Raw genomic sequence first — 18,138 nt, 5'->3', positions numbered from 1 at the left:
CAAATTAATCAAAAGTAACACCACCTACATGACTGAGCTCCATTTGGAATCTGATATTTATCAATCCCACAGAGGCTTGGCTAAGCCTGAAACATTATCTCTCTGCGTCTCATATTCCACGCTGAATATTGAGCAGAACAGTATTAAGTTATAATTCTCTGAAGGAAATATGATACCTTGAAGCAAAACAAACTGAAGAGGGAAGGATTGTGTTTTAATTAATATTTGTCTCATGGCACTTTGACAACCAAAGGGGTGTAGCTTCTGGATATTAGTATCGGTGTGTTCCTAATAACTGAGATCAGAGTCAGAAGTAGTGCACGCTTCTCTAAAATAACATTAGCAGTGTTTTAGATGAAAGGCACAGCTGTGAGGTATCTCATTAGGCCCAGAGGAAGGCAGACAGAGAGCATTCTTCCTTATTCTACACAGGAAACAATAAAAGCAGACAGCCCTCTCCCACATGGCTTATAACAGTCTGTGATTGTTTCTCTTATAGAAGGCAGCCCTGACTCTGCAGTCTGCTACAGAGTGGATGAAACTTTTGATTGGCTTTTTTCTTGTATGTAATTTGATTAGGAGGCATTTAAACCAACGCATGTGCTGATTGTACTTTAATGGAAGGAGTTGAACTAAAGGACAGAGAATGCACACAGTGTGTGTTAAAAATGATTGTGTCGTCTCATTTAGCAGATAATTTGTTCTGCAGCCAGATAAATATATTTATATTGACTTTCTAATTGTATGGATTTCTAGTGAATTATGTGCTTACAGCAGCACAGCAGTGTTTGTTGAGGTGAAACTCGTCAAGGTCTTTCTCACAGGAGACATTTTGTTTTGTTGTTTTTTTTTATAGGAGGACACAGATCACAACTACTACACATCAAAAACATACGGCCCATCAGATCCCATGAGCAAGGACTTGTGGGTAAACATCGACCAGATGGACAAAGACAAAGTGAAGATCCACGGGATTCTGTCCAACACTCACAGACAAGCGGCGGTAAGATCCCTGCACCTGCACTAATCAATGACCCACTATGGTCTACAGTACCATCATGTTTTCAGAGTATCAGCATTGACATATCTGTTCCTGTTCGATTCATGGAACACAAAACTTCACAAAGGCCTTAAGGAACATTCTAAGAAGGATCCACTTGCACTTAAGGAGTAACTGACGAGAATGTGTCCATCAGAGTCTGCAGCGACAGTCAGTGGCACCACACAAGACACATTTTTGGCCTAAACTCAGCCTGTGAATGTCCTCTAATTCTTTGCACACAAGTTCACTCAAGAATGAACTGATTTGGATTTGAAGGTCAAAGGTCACTGTGAACACTCACCCACAACTCAGGGATTAACGCACAAATTTTCATAGAAATACAGTTAAATAATTACAAGGGGGAAAAAAACTCACATGATATACACTAATTACTCAAATAATACTGAATAACTGGGTACTTTTAGCTTCTTCATGTGTTCAAAATCAAAAATATACAGTAATTTAGTGAATACGTTATGTATGCTTGTGTTACGGTGAGACACAGACTCACAAACTATTTTGTGAATATTAGGGTAAAAATCAGCATTTTAAAGCTTCTCTGCAGTGAAGCTGGAGCTCCCCTCTCTCCACCTCAGCACAGGCAGGTGACCCATGTGAGCTGCATACTGATGAAGTCACTCAAGGCAGCAGTAGACTGACTGAAAAACACCGAGCAGCATGGCTGTGAAAAAAAGGGAGGGAGAGAGAGAAAGTACCCAGGGTGAACAATAGCTGGCGAGGAGATAGAATAGAGTCCCACATTGTGCATTCTGCTCCTCTACCTTCAGTCATGTAATGATGGATTGAACCTTACAATTTAAGGCGGGCCATTCATTTTAGCCTCAGAGTGCTCTCTGGCTAAGAGGCGAGGCTTTTTTCTGAACAGTATGGGAGGATGTGGGAGGTTTCTCTGACTTTGGCTTAGTCTGGAGAAATCAATATATGTGAATTTCCCAAATCAACGGTCAGCCGAGAAATCCAGAGTCAAAAGGAGACATGGAAATCTTGGCTGCATAATTTGATTTTAAGATTATAGTGCCAAAAGAAGTGGAAACCATCTGTGTTGAAATGATGTGTGGCACAGCTTCAGCAGACTAAATTTTTAAACAAATAGAGTTTATTATGATGGCAGTTAAAGTCCTGAGAAACTGTATAAAATTCAGAGAGCTTTCTCCTTCGTAGCGCTGCTGCCTGCCAGCGCTTTGGCTCAGACACTAAAAGAAATTGACTAATAAGGTCATAAAACAAAACACTGCCGCAGAGGTCAACTTCATCACAGGATTGGAGCGAAGTTAAGCTCTGGATTGTCTGTACGGCTGGTTAGATTCAGTGCGGTTTGCCACAGGATTACTCCCCCTGGCATATATAGGACCTGCATGTTTACTGAGGACTGTCGTACACTTTAACATTTTCTGGCAGTAAATATAGCACATTCAGTCCAAAACTACAAGAAAGACATAAACCTGAACATATTTCTTTTCCTTAAAAAGATGTGTGACTATAACTCTTCTAATTGATTATCAGCCTGATGCAGCTGTACCAGATACAGCACCTCGTATTTTATTTTCTCATCCTCTGGTTGTTTTAAGGTGAGAACAGTCTCTTCTCCTTCCTGACTGGGGTCATCTGTCTGTTTTTCCCTCACAGAGAGTTAATCTGTCCTTCGATTTCCCTTTTTATGGACATTTCCTGCGTGAAATCACCGTGGCGACTGGTGGTAAGTGAACACCATTCTTGGACTCTGCTCTCCCAGTAGTGGTTATAAGTGTTATTATTGGATAAACTGTATGTGTGTTTGGCATGTACGACAGTACGCCATTTTAATTTCTTATTTTTTTATTGCTGTGGGTCTGGGAGGGAATGTGGTGGCATTTATAACAATCTGTCTGGAGCACTGAGGCATTTATGAAATGGAGAAGAAAGTATGTGTCTGAGTGTGTTTTCGGGTACTGGGTGTACCTGTGTGACTACTGTGCAAGGAGATCTCACCCCTAAATACTGAAACAATGAGTTATTTCTTCAGTTGTTGCTTCTGGGAAACTAAATCAGAAGATTCAGTGTTAGTAAATCCTCCTCTGGCATGAACCACAGTACAAAACCACCAACAGTGCTGTGCCAAGCAGCCAAGCAGTCAGCCTGATACAAGTCCATTTACAGCTCTCACCTCTACGGGACAGTCTGCTAGAACAGAGGGATAGAAAAACAAACCACTCCCAACACTCAGCACCAGCGTTCCAAAGCAGACTTAACAGGAGAAACCAGACCAGTGGGTTTGGACTGGAAACAGGAGTCGCTCTGCCAAGTGGTGCAGCACACCCTGATAGACTCGGATAAAGAGGTGGTAGTATCAGAAGATGTGTGTGTGTGTGTGTGGTGAGACACGTGACACAGGAGACGTGTTCACCAGAGTGTGCAAAACAATTTTCCACTTGAGTCTTGACGGCGAAACCACAACACCCCAACCAGCTATTATCACATCAAAGACTAAAGCCCTGCTCCAACCCAACTATTTCAGAGATGTCCTGCATTTAACTGCCGCTGCAGCAATAACCAAATAATCTGTTGTGTCTCTTATCATCATTATCATCTCTGTCTCGTTTCCACACTTGATCCTCCATCACTGAGAGAGCTGAGTTGGCTCCGGAGACGTTCTGCATGATGGTGAGGAGGAATGGACGGACGTAGGAGATAACAGGAATTTGCATTCCTCCAGACAGAGATGGAGGGACGAGGCCGACAAAGAGAGGGGAAACTGAGGAGGAGGAGGAGGCAGCTATCAGCCTCTCACAGGCCTCGGGGGCTTTGTCTCAGAGACGCCCTGCTCATATCCCTCCATTTCAGGGCCTATCAGTCAGCTCGTCCTCCTCTCAGTGCTGTACCATCTTTTCTCCCTGCCTTCACTTCTGTCAGCGAGTCCCTCTCTGTACTTCAGCAAATATTGTTCTTTTTGCTTCCTACGCTGAAACTCTGGAGGGAAAGATAATTTTTTAACAGAGTGTGATGGAACAGCCGCAGAGTCACAATTACATTTGCTGCTTTAGTTACTTTCTAAACAGCACAGCAGCCAATCCTTACACACATTAGGGATCTGGGCTACAGGGTTGGGTTGGCGTGCAGCCTTGTCAAACATCTGAGCTCCAAGACCCCCTTTTTATGGGTTTTGCATAATGTAAAGCTTGATTTACATTATGCAAAACAACCTGTCCAGTCTATAGATTCTCTATATTTACTTCCAGCGTGAGGACCAATTGATTGATGATTGATGGTTGTCACAGTGCGACTGACACCATGGCTCCTTGCTGCAACCGAATTCCCTTTCAATACTGACATACCATTCTTAAACTTGCATGCCAACAGCACAAAACACATTAAAAGATAAAATAAATCCAAAAACATCACAATTATTGCTACAGTACATTTGAGTAATAGTCATTTAAAACATAGTGCTGTGAACTGACGAGGAGAACACAAGAGTGTGTGTGTACAGCTAGACTGTGAATATCAGTGATGATATATTATCTGACCGCTGCCAGCTGTGTCGACAGAGGTCCAGCTGTGGCCTGCTGTTTACTAGGCCAGCTGTCACTCTGTACTGTAAGCCATTTTAAAAGCATGAACCCCAGACCAAGTGTGAAGAATCAGATCCAGACATTTCACACAGCAGGAGACACATTCTTACTACTGGAGGTACATTTGGTGAGGGAGGCCTTGGTGGGGTGGACCAGGAGGACTCCTTGTTCATGATGAGTACAGTTAATATTAAAACTAATCATAATTCATGATGTGTACATCCTCAACAACAGTTGGAAATCAAAACTCAGACAGACTGAAAGGAATACGGAAAGGAATTAGTGCTTTACATCCAAGAACAATAAGATAATAATACAGTAAAAACAAGCAGCAGTAGAAAACACACTTTACAGGCATTAATAATAAATAACTTATTTTTGATCAATAGGAAACCTTCATTGTCCGTAGAAAAATACTATGTGTGTGATAAAAGCTAAAGTAAGTCTTGTCTCGTTGCCATGTTCTGAGCTCATAGTTGTTCATTTCATTGTCTAGAAAGTTGTTAAAATGCTGACTCTTTTGTATCAATCAGCAAGAAAGACATTTTTAAATAAAGTCTTTGTATCTGAAGGAGTGGATGTGCACCCAGATGCTGGTCTGGCTCAAAACAGCTGCGATCAACAGAAAATATCCAGTAAATGAAACCCAGCTCAGTACGCAGGAACAAAGGCCTTGTCTAAACACAATGTCTAATAAAGTGAAGCTTTGGACTGCTGGGACTGCTAATTCCCGCTCATGTTTTTCTTGGACGTGCACAGTCCCGCTCATTTGAGAATGAGAACACGTAAACATAGCTTGTCAAAGAGAGAAATATCTGATTCCACTCCACCTTCCTCCACCTTAAACTCCTCTCGCCGACCCCCCGCTCCTCTGTCTGTTGCTCCCTCCTGTCCAGTCTCCCTCTGCTGTGACAGCCATAATGAATGAATTGCCTCCCTATTGAATGCCCCGTAGCTCTCACCTCTTTAGTGTATTGAGAGGCTGTCTTAGTTTCTTTATGCTGTCAGAATGAGTCGTTTTCAGTGGTTCCTTGTGGAAAGCAGAGGCTGCAGTAGCACCGGGCTTTGTGTTTCCAGACAAATGTGTGTTTGTTTTGGGGATTTCTTTGCTTTTTAGATGCTGAAAGTGAAACCAGGGACATGTATAAGGACATGTTTCAGCTGAGGGTTGGGTAGATATGAGATGGAAAGTATGTCGCTGACTTGGAAGGCGCCAGGTAAAAAATGTAATAGCTCTTCTCCTTGCCATAATGTTTGTGTTGAGTCGACTCAACAATCCTGCCTTTTTATTCTCTATTGTCTGAACATGACATGGGCTGAAACTCCTGTCTGCTTTCCTCTGCAGCAGCTTTTCTTCATGTACATAAAGAGCATGAATAGTTTGACAAATTGGGGTATTGGTGAGAGTTAGTTCACTAAACTAATAATTAATATGCACATAAGAAAGTTAGCCCAGCTTAAGACTTTGGTTGCATCCAGCTATAAGCAGCTCCTCCCTCTGAGCCCTGCAGGACTGCATTTTCTCCCTCCATCAGTCCTCTGCCAGGTGAAGCTGTCCTCACTCAGGACTCCTCACAGCTAAATAAAGTCAGATCTCTCCTCTCTCCTCCTGCTTTCAGTGCTGACAGAGCTCTATAAAGAGGTAATTCTGAGCAGGGAGGTCTTTGGGGAAAGATTGATTCCCCTCATGGTATGCTCTGCTGGCGGTCTCCAAAGTGATAGATGTGTTTTTATAACCCGCCTACCATATGAGAAGACGTATGGTGACATGAAATGGAGGGGGTGGTGGGGTTCATTCCTGGGCTCAGTGACGCTTTTTCCAAAAATCTTCTTTTTTTGCCTCAGGCAGCCACTTTATGTACAGTATTAGTCTTGAACCTCACATAAAAATAGAGTCATTTCTAACTCTGGTTGGTTTGATCATTTTTATTGTGATGTGGTACATAAAACACAGAAAACACTACCCTAATCACAAGTGTGGTTTGTCCCATGGACAACACTGTGTTAAAGAAATGTCAGACTCATTTGTGAGTGAGATGAACTCTTTGACACAACTTCATCTTGGCTTATTTAGAAACAAGAGGAAGAAGGTGTACTTGTTTCATTTTAAGGCTTTTATCATTTCTCCACATGCCTCTTCACAGCTGTATTACTTTGGATACATTACATTGTTTCACCCAAATGCCAGGTGCTACCTTTGTTCTTAGTAAAAAAAAAAAAAAAGATTTTAAGAGATGTCTGATTTTATTTGGGATATTTTTGCAAAGTTAGAGTGAGAACAAAAGCTTTTCCCTTGAATAAATCTTGAAATAGCAGCTGACTTTGCTAAACTTTGTTGTCAGCAGGGAAATTAAGACAGTGTTTGATTCTGTTGTCATCAGTGCAAATTCGTTATGCAAAGACTGTCCCCCTGTGATGAATAGTGGGCGTTTTTCCCCCTTTTTCAGCTGTCCATTAATAACCATGTTTACAGGCTGCTAAATGATGCAGCTCTAGTTTGTTGCCTGAGCACGTCCCTCTCTGTGGAGACATCTATTCGTGCCTCATTGAAGAGGCGCATAAATTGGAAAAGTTAACAAAATCCCTTTTTATAGTCATGGCCTTTTCCTTAATGTGTGTGATTGATTATGACAAGGGGCGGCAACCAGCTAGGCTTATAACCCTGCCGTATTATAAAACTGCTCATTCAGCATATCCTCCTTTAAAGCCCCTCCGATTTGCCCTTCTGTTTTTGATAATAGTGCTAATTAATCGCTCCTGCTCGCTGAGGCTGCCTGCAGCACAGGGCCAGAGATGGAGGGAGGAGTGATGTTGTCTGTTAATGAGGATCTTGTAACTTTGAGCCGGAGGACAAACTTGTGGTCCTCAGAGATAATGTATCACATAACGGCTTTATTTAAGGTGGAAGGCAAGGAGAGAAGATTGTTGCTAAAGGGCGAATCCACCTTATTGCACATAATTGTGGACAAGTGTCTGAACAATGTGGGTGTTTTTTCAGTAATATGCTACATGTTTTCTCATTTCTCCTCCAGGGTTCATCTACACTGGTGATGTGGTCCATCGGATGCTAACAGCTACACAGTACATCGCTCCACTAATGGCCAACTTTGACCCAAGCGTCTCCAGAAACTCTACTGTCATCTACTTTGACAACGGTAACACCACTCTCATGTGTACTATCTCAGGCTCTACATCATCAACAAAATGCAAATAGCACAGTAACCAGCTGGTAATTAAGGTCAATAACATTCACTTGTTACTTGTACACCATGATGATTTATCATGATTCTCAATGTGAAACTGAAAACTGGTCTGCATACCAGCAGGTCAAGGCCAAGTTACGCCCAGTGTTTAGTTGTTCTTTTCTCAGGTATCTGGTGAGGTAATCAGAATCAGAATCAGAAATATTTTAATAATCCCAGGGGGAAATTGCTAAGGAGCCTGGTTTGGTTTTAAAAATCAACATTACAACAAACTGTCGCTCACATTTCTGCATCCTCATTGTGGACCTAAATATTTAAAGATTTTTACAGTTGCAGTTCCTCACATGACCACTTGAGGCTGTCTCCCAAAGACAGTCTGTCTCCACAGCCCTCCATGTTAAAATGTCCAACCACAGAAATAACCATGTGTACAGCCTGTTATAAGAACTGTTTCCCGTTAACACTGCCAAGATGCGACAGCTGCAACACTGAGCTTCAAAACTGCCCAGTTAGCATAACTGCATTGTGTAGCATGGCTACACAACTGGAGTTTTCCTTTCATTCTGTGATTTTTATGGCACCCTCTGTGCCCTCTAAAAAGTCCACATGCTCCCTTTAAGTTAAATGTACCCTTCTTTTGCCATCGGTGATGGTTGTTATCCATCATGTCCGTCACTGCTGTGTGATCCCTCTGCAGCAGAGTGACTGACCTTCTGCGGTGAAGCTCATCCGACGTCAACCAAACTGGCAGCCGATCGATCCTCGAACTGCCTGCTCCCCAACACACTGTCCATCAGTCAGTGTCATGCCAAAACACCATAAGAACTGTAGGGTCTGCTCTGCTAGGCGGGAAGCGTTGGCTCCGTTAAATAAAGATAAAACTAGTCTCTAAGTCTAGTTCCACACAGACAGGACTGTGGGTGTTTGTGTGAATCTTCACAGTGACAGTGTGAAACTTTTGTCTTCACAAAAACAGAAGTTTGACTTGTTTTTGTTAATTAAAATCTGCTAAATAAAGAATGAGTGTGATTGGTTAGGACGTGACTTTCTCAAGTCTGATCCCAAAAACTATCGTACAAGAGTTAGAGAAGAGTGAAGTGTTTCAGCACCTGACAGGCTGTGAATGTGACTGTTGTTGCCAGCGGGACCGTGGTGACAGCGCTGTGGTAAAAATACCACTCACAGACTGTCTGAGGAGTGCTGCTGTAACTTCCACTCACATTCACTTAATCCATTTTTCACCGATCAACATAAAGACTGCAGGTTTAAACGTCTTGTTTATTGCATTACAAAAAGTTAAAAGGCCACATTTGCTTCACAGCAGGTTTGAAATAATCAAGTCTGACTCATGAAAATAAAAATATAATCAGTTTTCACAGAGATGTCAACAAAGGAACAAAGTGACAGCAGTACAGAAGAGTGCGTTGCTTCTTCTGTGGTTTAAGATGCCTGGTATTGCATCATGCGTGGCGTCTCACCGTCAGACTCTATTTACACTTCTTGCATCTTGCATGGATCAGATAGCACTCCGTCTAAAAAAGAAGAAGAAGAGCACAAATGCGTCCAACCGGGGTTCTCAGTGTGTTGAAATCCACCTGGATTCAGATGTTGAAAAGGTATAAATACATTTTTCTCAACTGCACTAAATTACATCACAGTGATGAACAGATGATGCAACAAGCTATTCCTTCATTGAATCCCTGATTAGTTTAATCACAGAATAATCTGTGTGGCCTTAACATCCCCTGAACATCTCGGTCGACAGTTGCCAGTTAGTGAGGCTGTAATCAGTGGATTAAAGGCGAGCTAAACTGTCTTGATCTTTCCATCAGATCCACTGCAGCACTGTCTGGCCTGCTAGCTGTTTCTTAGCTCTTGTGTCAGGTTCAATAACACAATTACAGGAGCACCATTGAGCACAAGCAACAGGGAGCTGGCTGCAGTTCACATAATGGCCACAGGTGTCACTATTTTCAGATTCTTATGATTAGAACTTTTAATATTTCCTTTTTCTTATTTTAGTCTGGTGATATGGTGATGTGCACGTTAAAACTGACCTTACTATTGTGCAGATTACCAAAGGATACATGTCAACAATTCAAATAAAGTTTAACAAAACTTTTAGACTCAGATTTTAGACACCATGAAGACATAAATGTTCAAACTTATTAACCCTAAACTGTTTCATCAGGCTGAGGGTGTGTTCATGTAACAGGGCTGGATTTGTTTTGTTTGTTTTGAGTTGATACAGCATGTTGTAAGCTTGTAAGTGGAAATAGAAACAAGGCCACTTCGTCCTCATGCCTCCTCACCCACTGATTATTTTTAGCCAGGGAGCCCCAGATAGCATGGCAGCCTCCCCTCCTGAACTCAATGCATTTTAAGCAGACTTATATTAGGCTTAACTTGTGCTGACTGAGTAAGCCGACCGTGCCATAAGTTAATGGCAATTTAGTGCTCTGGCTGCTGATGCTCACTGCCTTCCTCCTTCTTCTTCTTCTTCTTCTTCTTAATGCATCCCTCTTATTGACCTTAACCCTGCAGCCATGAAGCTGTGAAAATATTAGTCACATGATATTAAATGTCGATAAAATCACACCCTAACTTCTCTAACCTCCATGTCCAGTGCCAGAGACCCTGCACACACCACATGTAAATTATTACGGTGGTTCCCGTGAAGCCAGTCGCCTCTGCTCTCCAAGCTGTCAGCAGAGAAGCAAAATCCCGTCTTTACTTTGGATGGAAGTGCTCTGGCTGTGTGACGGAAAAATTGATTGGTTGTGTTAACAAACCGTTATTAGCTTGGCACCCGACCAAATGACTAACTGTAAGGGGGGAGATGGCTTTCACATCAATAGGTTCTCCAAAGACCACTGTAAATCAAAATAGTGTTAAAAGTAATGCGAGGCCTGCTGTCCACTGGGCCGAGCTGAAGGCCGAGTGAGTCTGCTGCTAATATAAGACTTCCACTTAAAACAACATTCGATTACTGAGCGCTGAAGTGTGATGTGAATCCACAGTTATAATATGTTACTCAATTATTAATTCATAGATTCAGCAAGTCACCTCTAAAATTCATAATGCTTAAAAAAACAACTGGACCACCCAGCCCTCCTGATGTACAATGTATAACCACAGTGGTATTGGTAAGTAACAGATTGTTTGGCTCATAATATGTGGGAAAACGAGGTGAAACAGGCCTATGGCTAATGTTTCTAACTTCAAAGACCTGAACAATGGTGCGAGTTAAATGTTTTATTAATGTTGTTGTTTTATTCCCTCTGGTTTATAGACCTTTGAATCATCCACTGTTGTTTAAGCAAATAGAGATGAGTGAGTCTTTTTTTTTCTAAAGTCATTTTAACACCGAGAAAAACAAACTCACAAAAAAAATGTTTTTTGTGGTAAATTGACTCGTGTTCTTCGAAAATTGTTTTGTGGAAAAAGTACAAAAATAGCTCTTCAGAAAAATGAAAGTAAGCATTATGTGAAAATTTTACTCTGTGACTGTGTGAAAGTCCGGTGTGTACTTTGTTCATACATTATCCCTATCAAACCCCTAATGCAGACTTTGTACCAGCTGCTATAGAAAACAACAGACTGTAGAGGCTTTATAGTGAATTTAATAGGTTTTCAGTGTTGACCATTGAGGCATTTTCACGTCTAGGTGTGACGCCGGGTTGAAGCAGATATTGTTTTGGAAGGATGTTTGATTTTTTCTGTGCCTGCTGTTACTGCTGGAGCTGAATATATTCAATCTCTACCTTCAGAAAAAGTCATTTAAAGCTCAGTCGTTTGGCACATTCCTGCACAGTATGGAAAACTTTGGGTGTTGTGAAAACTGCCGGAGCTGCACTATCGATCACAGAAACAGCCATCCCTTTGATTTGGTTTCAGTTTTATTGCTGTTTCATCCTTCTCTGGTGAAGTGTTTTCATATCCTCGCTCACACTGCTTCAGTGTCAGTCACCTCACACCCACAGGGGGAAATGAGGTCTCTGCCAGAAAGCAATCCCTCAAAAACAGATCGGCTTACAAACATCACTGTTACCCTGATGTCTTCTTATTCAGTCTTTGCCCAGCAGAATCTGAGACGGCAAAGATGGAATTTCAAAAAGAAGTTGAAACTATGTGCAGCAGCTATCATCATCTCCTGGATTATTGTCTGGTTGTGTCTCCTTTAGGTACGGCTCTGGTGGTGCAGTGGGACCACGTCCACCTGCAGGATAACTACAACCTGGGAAGCTTCACCTTCCAAGCCACGTTGCACAACACCGGGAGAATCGTCTTTGCATACAAAGAGGTGGGGACTCCTTTATCCAACCACTTTTTCTCCTTCTCTTTAGACATAAACCATCACAGCATGTAGAAAATATGATGCACTTTTTCCAAATCACACTGTGCTGCCACTGTGTATTTAACTAAGAGAAAAAAACACCCTGCACATTACACATGGACGTCACACAGGAGACTGATGCCAGATAATACACAGCTCCTTCAGAAATCAGCCAAGTGTTTCCATATGATTTGGTCCTATCATCATCTAGAATGACGTTTTGGGTCACTGCAAAGGTGTCTGTTCATTTCCAAGACCCAAAAAAACCCTTGGAAAAACAACTCCATTGAACAGAGAGAAAGCCAAAGTAATGACAAATATGATCCAGCAGAGACGACTGTAAGAGTGTGAAATTGCAATAACACATTAATGATCTCTGATAATTGCAGTGTTTATGACAGCAGGGCTGAGGCTCATTATGTAATCTGTTATTTTCACTTGATCTGAAAAATGAGAGCTGTTTTTTTCTAATAACTGTTCCATTACACAGCTATTACTGGCCTATACAGGCTAACAGGATTATTACATATAATCAATGATTATTTCAAGATGAGCTGACCTTTATTATTTATTTAGCTTGTTTTGTTTAATCCCATTTCCAGCTGTGGTGTGTAGCTGTATTAAAATACAGGGTTCAGAGCTGCTTTGACCTGTCAGGAATCAATCAGTCGTTGTCGTTTCTTGTTTCTGTTCATCTGTGTGTGAAACGTTCACTCTATGTTCCAGACATAGCCATATGCTTATTGAAGTTGCACATTACCTGCAGCAGATTCCTATGAGAGATTGTTGGTGCTGCTGTGACCTGTTTGTATTATGCATCCTGCCCCAGCTGGATCTTTGTAGTCCAGGTAATTGATTTTCCCTTTTTCTATTTCAGATCCCCGTTGAGGTGTCACAGATCAGCTCTATCAATCACCCGGTGAAGGTGGGCCTGTCTGACGCCTTTGTGGTGGTCCACAAAATCCAACAGATTCCCAGTGAGTCTGCTGACTTTTACCTAAACACAAATAGATCACAGACTGTGCTAATTAAATGGTTGCACTATGGTAACACTAGCATGTGTTAGCTGGTGTATATCTCATTTGTCATTTGGGGTCTATGGAGGAACTGTGATCACACTCACATCTTCCATTGCCGTCAATAGACTGTTGCTAATCTTCTGTAGAGGGCTGGGCAGTAGTGAAACTTACATAACACAGATACAGGAAATGACTTCATAAATTAAGAAAAATGTCCCTCCTTTAATTTGGCTACACAAAAGAGTAATCACAACACAGCTAGCAGGTAAACAAATGATAATGGAAATGTTTCCAGGGGATCCCAAAAAGTGATGGACCGGGCAGGGCCAGGCTTAGTGTTCAGTGCTTTGTGACATTTTGAGGTCTGTTACTCATCACTAGTGTACTTTTTCCTGGTTTATTTTAACATCCTGATCACATGATCCCTTAGATGTCTGCATATTGATAGCCTAGCCAGGTTCATCACCTTTTTGGTTTCTCTTTGAAACATTTCCAATCACTCTTCAAGGTCAGGTAAAACATGCAACTACTTATAATTACTTTCGTAATTGGGGCATACAGCTTTAATCCCAGTTGTAGCACAGTTTTAGCTTAGTTTAGCAAAGAAAAGATCACATTTCATTTAATTCAGCCAGTTTTTAAAAGTATAAATATGTCCAAGGATCATTAGATTAGAAAATGAGCATGTTATTTACCCTTTAACTGTGTCACTGCTCTGTGTTCAGCCTCGTCTGTTTTGCTTTAGCTCCAACTGTCACCACCTCCTCTCCAGCACTGTTCCCACCTCCCTCAGAGGGCATTGTGGGCACAGCTCCAAATCTGCTTCTCCCATTTGTTTTTGAGTTGCTTCAATTTAAGCCCATTAAACTTAAAGCGAATGCAAGCAAAGGGAGACACTTCAAACCTTTTTATCCAGAGTCAGACTTGCTCTCGTTCTCATGGACCCTGATTCAAAGTTGGCTGCAGTAATGAGTTGTCAAACGTGATTTATTCAGTAATTTAAACTCGGTTTTGATTGCGTTTGTAAAACTTGGACAGCATTTTTTTTCATTGGAGTTGCTATATTACTGATTTTTTTGTCCTTCACATGTTCTACGCATTACGTAGTGAAAAAGATTGTTTTGTAAGTTTGGTTAGAGTAAAACGTATCACAAACAGGCCTGCTGGTCCTGCAGGACCTGGACTTTGTTTTTCTTATCTTTGGTCTTTTATAAAGCATCTCTTCCCAGAAGGCTGTGGTTGGCACCAAGAGATTTAAATATCGAACCTGTTATCCTCCTAGACTTCATAAACCAAGCTGTCTTTGATGCCTCTGACACAGCATGATGAAACCAGTGTGTACAGCTGCCTGGATGTGGAGTGATGAAATCTTGAATGGAAGCAGATTGAGACAGAGGTGTCGTGTTGAACATGAATGATGTCTCTGTGGAGTGTGTGTCCTCGTCTTTATGGCGGGCCTTTTTCTGCTCTGACACTGAAATTATCACTGCTAAAAAACTCATGAATGCTAAAACAGTTTTTCAGGGAGAGATCAGACAGCTAAACTCAAACCACTTCAGATGTAAGAAGCTCACCCTACCCCCGAGACTCTTTGACATAATGTTTTTTGAAACAGCAACGTTTCCACCAGTTTTTGGCTGAAACACTGGCTGTTCCTGACAGCTAACAAGTATAAATGTCACTAAAATCCAATCAGAGTACAGTACACAGTATGAGCACAATATATGATGCATAGATACAAATATAGACCAGTGGAGGGAATGACAGTAATGCATGACGTGATCATCTAGCTCTTCTCCCTACAGAAAGGGGAGGCGTTATACAGTCTGATGGCCACTGGCAGGAAGGACCTCCTGTGGCGTTCTGTGCTGCTCCTCGGTAGTCTCAGTCTACCACTGAATGTGCTCCTGTAGAACAGCAGTGTGTCATGCAGGGGGTGAGACGTGTTGTTGAGTTTCCTCAGTATCCTCCTCTCCGTCACCTCCACCACAGACTCCAGCTCCACTCCCAGTACCGAGCCAGCCTTCCTAATGAGCTTATTGAGTCTGTTGGTGTCGGCTGTCTTCATCCTGCTGCCCCAGCACACTACAGCGTAGAAGATGATGCTGGAGACCACCGAGTAAAACAAAGTATAAATAGTGACTAATGCAGAAGTATTAGACCCTGAAACTAATTCTGAGTCTACTACTAAGTCTTTTTAAACTGGAGACAAAATCCAGATCCAGTTTTTTCATATAGTGTGAAAGAGGCTTACTTTAGCTGTGCCCAAATGTAATGAAGAACAGCTGCTGCTAATATTAGCCTACATTTTTATAGCTTCTGCAGTGTCAAAGACACTGGACCCTGAAAACAGGTTCGGTGTTTGAGTGAATTTTCCAGGCTAGTTAGCCACAGATGCTAATGGTTGCAGCTACTGCATGGTTGTTGGTCTATGATTGGGCCCTTAGGGTAAAGGTAATTAAGGCTGCTTCCATTCATGGAAACAATACTGAACTCCTTCAGCAACCAAAACAAACAATGCATTGTTTTCTCACTGTTCAACCAGCACTTGATATTTGCAAATTGCACGTCCAAGTCTGAAGGAAAAGGGCAGTATTTGCATCCTGCACCTGTCAGTCCAAAGTGCCTTGACGTGAGCTGTACAGCAACAGCCTGCAGAGGAGCCAAAGATGCTGCCTGTAGGATTTGAATCAGTATATATGAATCAGCTGCTTAGAGGACTGTAAGAAATCTTATCTTGTATCTGCATGAAATCTCGTTTTTAAGGGCATCATCTCAATTAAGGAAAAATATTTTTACAGATTTTTAACGCCTTGTCACACCAGATTAATAAATTAGTTCTAATTTTCAGTCTTCTAACTATATTAAAGTTTTCTGAAAGAGGAAAAAACAGAGAAACCACTGCTGCAGGCTCCACCATGACGAGAGTTTCAACTCCATTTAAGTGTCTCTGCAGCCAATTAGAGTGCAGCAACCATGGCAACCAGTGGGATATTATTTAACCCGCTTTAGCTTCTCTTTACCTCCAATAACACTGCGCCTCAAGCGAGACCAGGCCACAGTCAGTGAAGGCAGAGATGGGAGAGCAGAGATTTGTGGGTGTCCTCTGGCCAGGTTGTCTAATTAGCAGGTCAGGTACAGGCTCATGCAAAGATCCGAACTTTAATATACTTTCCTAATGCGAATCATGATTATTAATCCAGGAGGAAGCAAGCTAAAAGATATGAAAAGGCTAGAGGTGGTTTGGGCTCTTAGTTTAAGGAATAATTGCTGTGACTGATAAGATGTAATGTAGCAGCAGAAGACTGGAGATGCTGATTATACACAGTATACGGTTGTCATTTATTATATTATTTATTATTAATGTTTAATTTAATGCATTCCCAAATACAGCTGAACCACAAGCTTGTAGGAAACATAGTAGGTATACAGTGGGGAAAAAAAGTATTTAGTCAGCCACCAATTGTGCAAGTTCTCCTATTTAAAAAGATGAGAGAGCCCTGTAATTTTCATCACAGGTATACCTCAACTATGAGAGACAAAATGAGAAACAAAAATCCAGAAAATCACATTGTAGGATTTTTAAAGAATTTATTTGCAAATTATGGTGGAAAATAAGTATTTGGTCAATAACAAAATGTCATCTCAATACTTTGTTATATACCCTTTGTTGGCAATGACAGAGGTCAAACGTTTTCTGTAAGTCTTCACAAGGTTTTCACACACTTTTGCTGGTATTTTGGCCCATTCCTCCATGCAGATCTCCTCTAGAGCAGTAATGTTTTGGGGCTGACGCTGGGTAACACGGACTTTCAACTCCCTCCAAAGATTTTCTATGGGGTTGAGATCTGGAGACTGGCTAGGCCACTCCAGGACCTTGCAATGCTTCTTACGAAGCCACTCCTTTGTTGCCCGGGCGGTGTGTTTGGGATCATTGTCATGTTGAAAGACCCAGCCACGTTTCATCTTCAATGCCCTTGCTGATGGAAGGAGGTTTTCACTCAAAATCTCACGATACATGGCCCCATTCATTCTTTCATTTACACGGATCAGTCGTCCAGGTCCCTTTGCAGAAAAACAGCCCCAAAGCATGATGTTTCCACCCCCATGCTTCACAGTAGGTATGGTGTTCTTCGGATGCAACTCAGCATTCTTTCTCCTCCAAACACGACAAGTTGAGTTTTTACCAAAAAGTTCTATTTTGGTTTCATCTGACCATATGACATTCTCCCAATCCTCTTCTGGATCATCCAAATGCTCTCTAGCAAACTTCAAACGGGCCTGGATATGTACTGGTTTAAGCAGGGGGACACGTCTGGCACTGCAGGATTTGAGTCCCTGGCGGCGCAGTGTGTTACTGATGGTAGCTTTTGTTACTTTGGTCCCAGCTCTCCGGAGGTCATTCACTAGGTCCCCCCGTGTGGTTCTGGGATTTTTGCTCACAGTTCTGGTGATCATTTTGACCCCACGGGGTGAGATCTTGCGTGGAGCCCCAGATCGAGGGAGATTATCAGTGGTCTTGTATGTCTTCCATTTTCTAATAATTGCTCCCACAGTTGATTTCTTCACACCAAGCTGCTTACCTATTGCAGATTCAGTCTTCCCAGCCTGGTGCAGGTCTACAATTTTGTTTCTGGTGTCCTTTGACAGCTCTTTGGTCTTGGCCATAGTGGAGTTTGGAGTGTGACTGTTTGAGGTTGTGGACAGGTGTCTTTTATACTGATAAAGACTCCAAACAGATGCCATTAATACAGGTAACGAGTGGAGGACAGAGGAGCCTCTTAAAGAAAAAGTTACAGGTCTGTGAGAGCCAGAAATCTTGCTTGTTTGTAGGTGACCAAATACTTCTTTTACTGAGGAATTTACCAATTAATTCATTAAAAATCCTACAATGTGATTTTCTACATTTTCTTTTCTTATTTTGTCTCTCATAGTTCAGGTATACATATGATGAAAATTACAGGCCTCT

The 18,138-nt window shown here is 41.8% G+C and overlaps 1 protein-coding gene across 2 annotated transcripts in view; it reads left to right on the top strand.

Annotated features, from left to right (window-relative positions):
• Nucleotides 1–18,138, top strand: part of plxdc2b (plexin domain containing 2b) — a 68,886-nt gene that overhangs the window by 34,648 nt on the left and 16,100 nt on the right. For both annotated transcript variants that reach the window (XM_028432627.1, XM_028432628.1), the window contains 5 exons: nucleotides 857–1,003; nucleotides 2,690–2,759; nucleotides 7,644–7,766; nucleotides 11,999–12,117; nucleotides 13,028–13,127. In XM_028432627.1, the coding sequence (XP_028288428.1) occupies nucleotides 857–1,003; nucleotides 2,690–2,759; nucleotides 7,644–7,766; nucleotides 11,999–12,117; nucleotides 13,028–13,127 (559 nt within the window). The remainder of the gene's footprint in view (nucleotides 1–856; nucleotides 1,004–2,689; nucleotides 2,760–7,643; nucleotides 7,767–11,998; nucleotides 12,118–13,027; nucleotides 13,128–18,138) is intronic.

The sequence above is a fragment of the Parambassis ranga genome, chromosome 20 (assembly GCF_900634625.1).
Source record: "Parambassis ranga chromosome 20, fParRan2.1, whole genome shotgun sequence".
In the NCBI taxonomy this organism is placed as follows: Eukaryota; Metazoa; Chordata; class Actinopteri; family Ambassidae; genus Parambassis; species Parambassis ranga.
The sequence above is the reverse complement of the archived record's forward strand: the minus strand, read 5'-3'. Positions and strand labels throughout refer to the sequence as shown.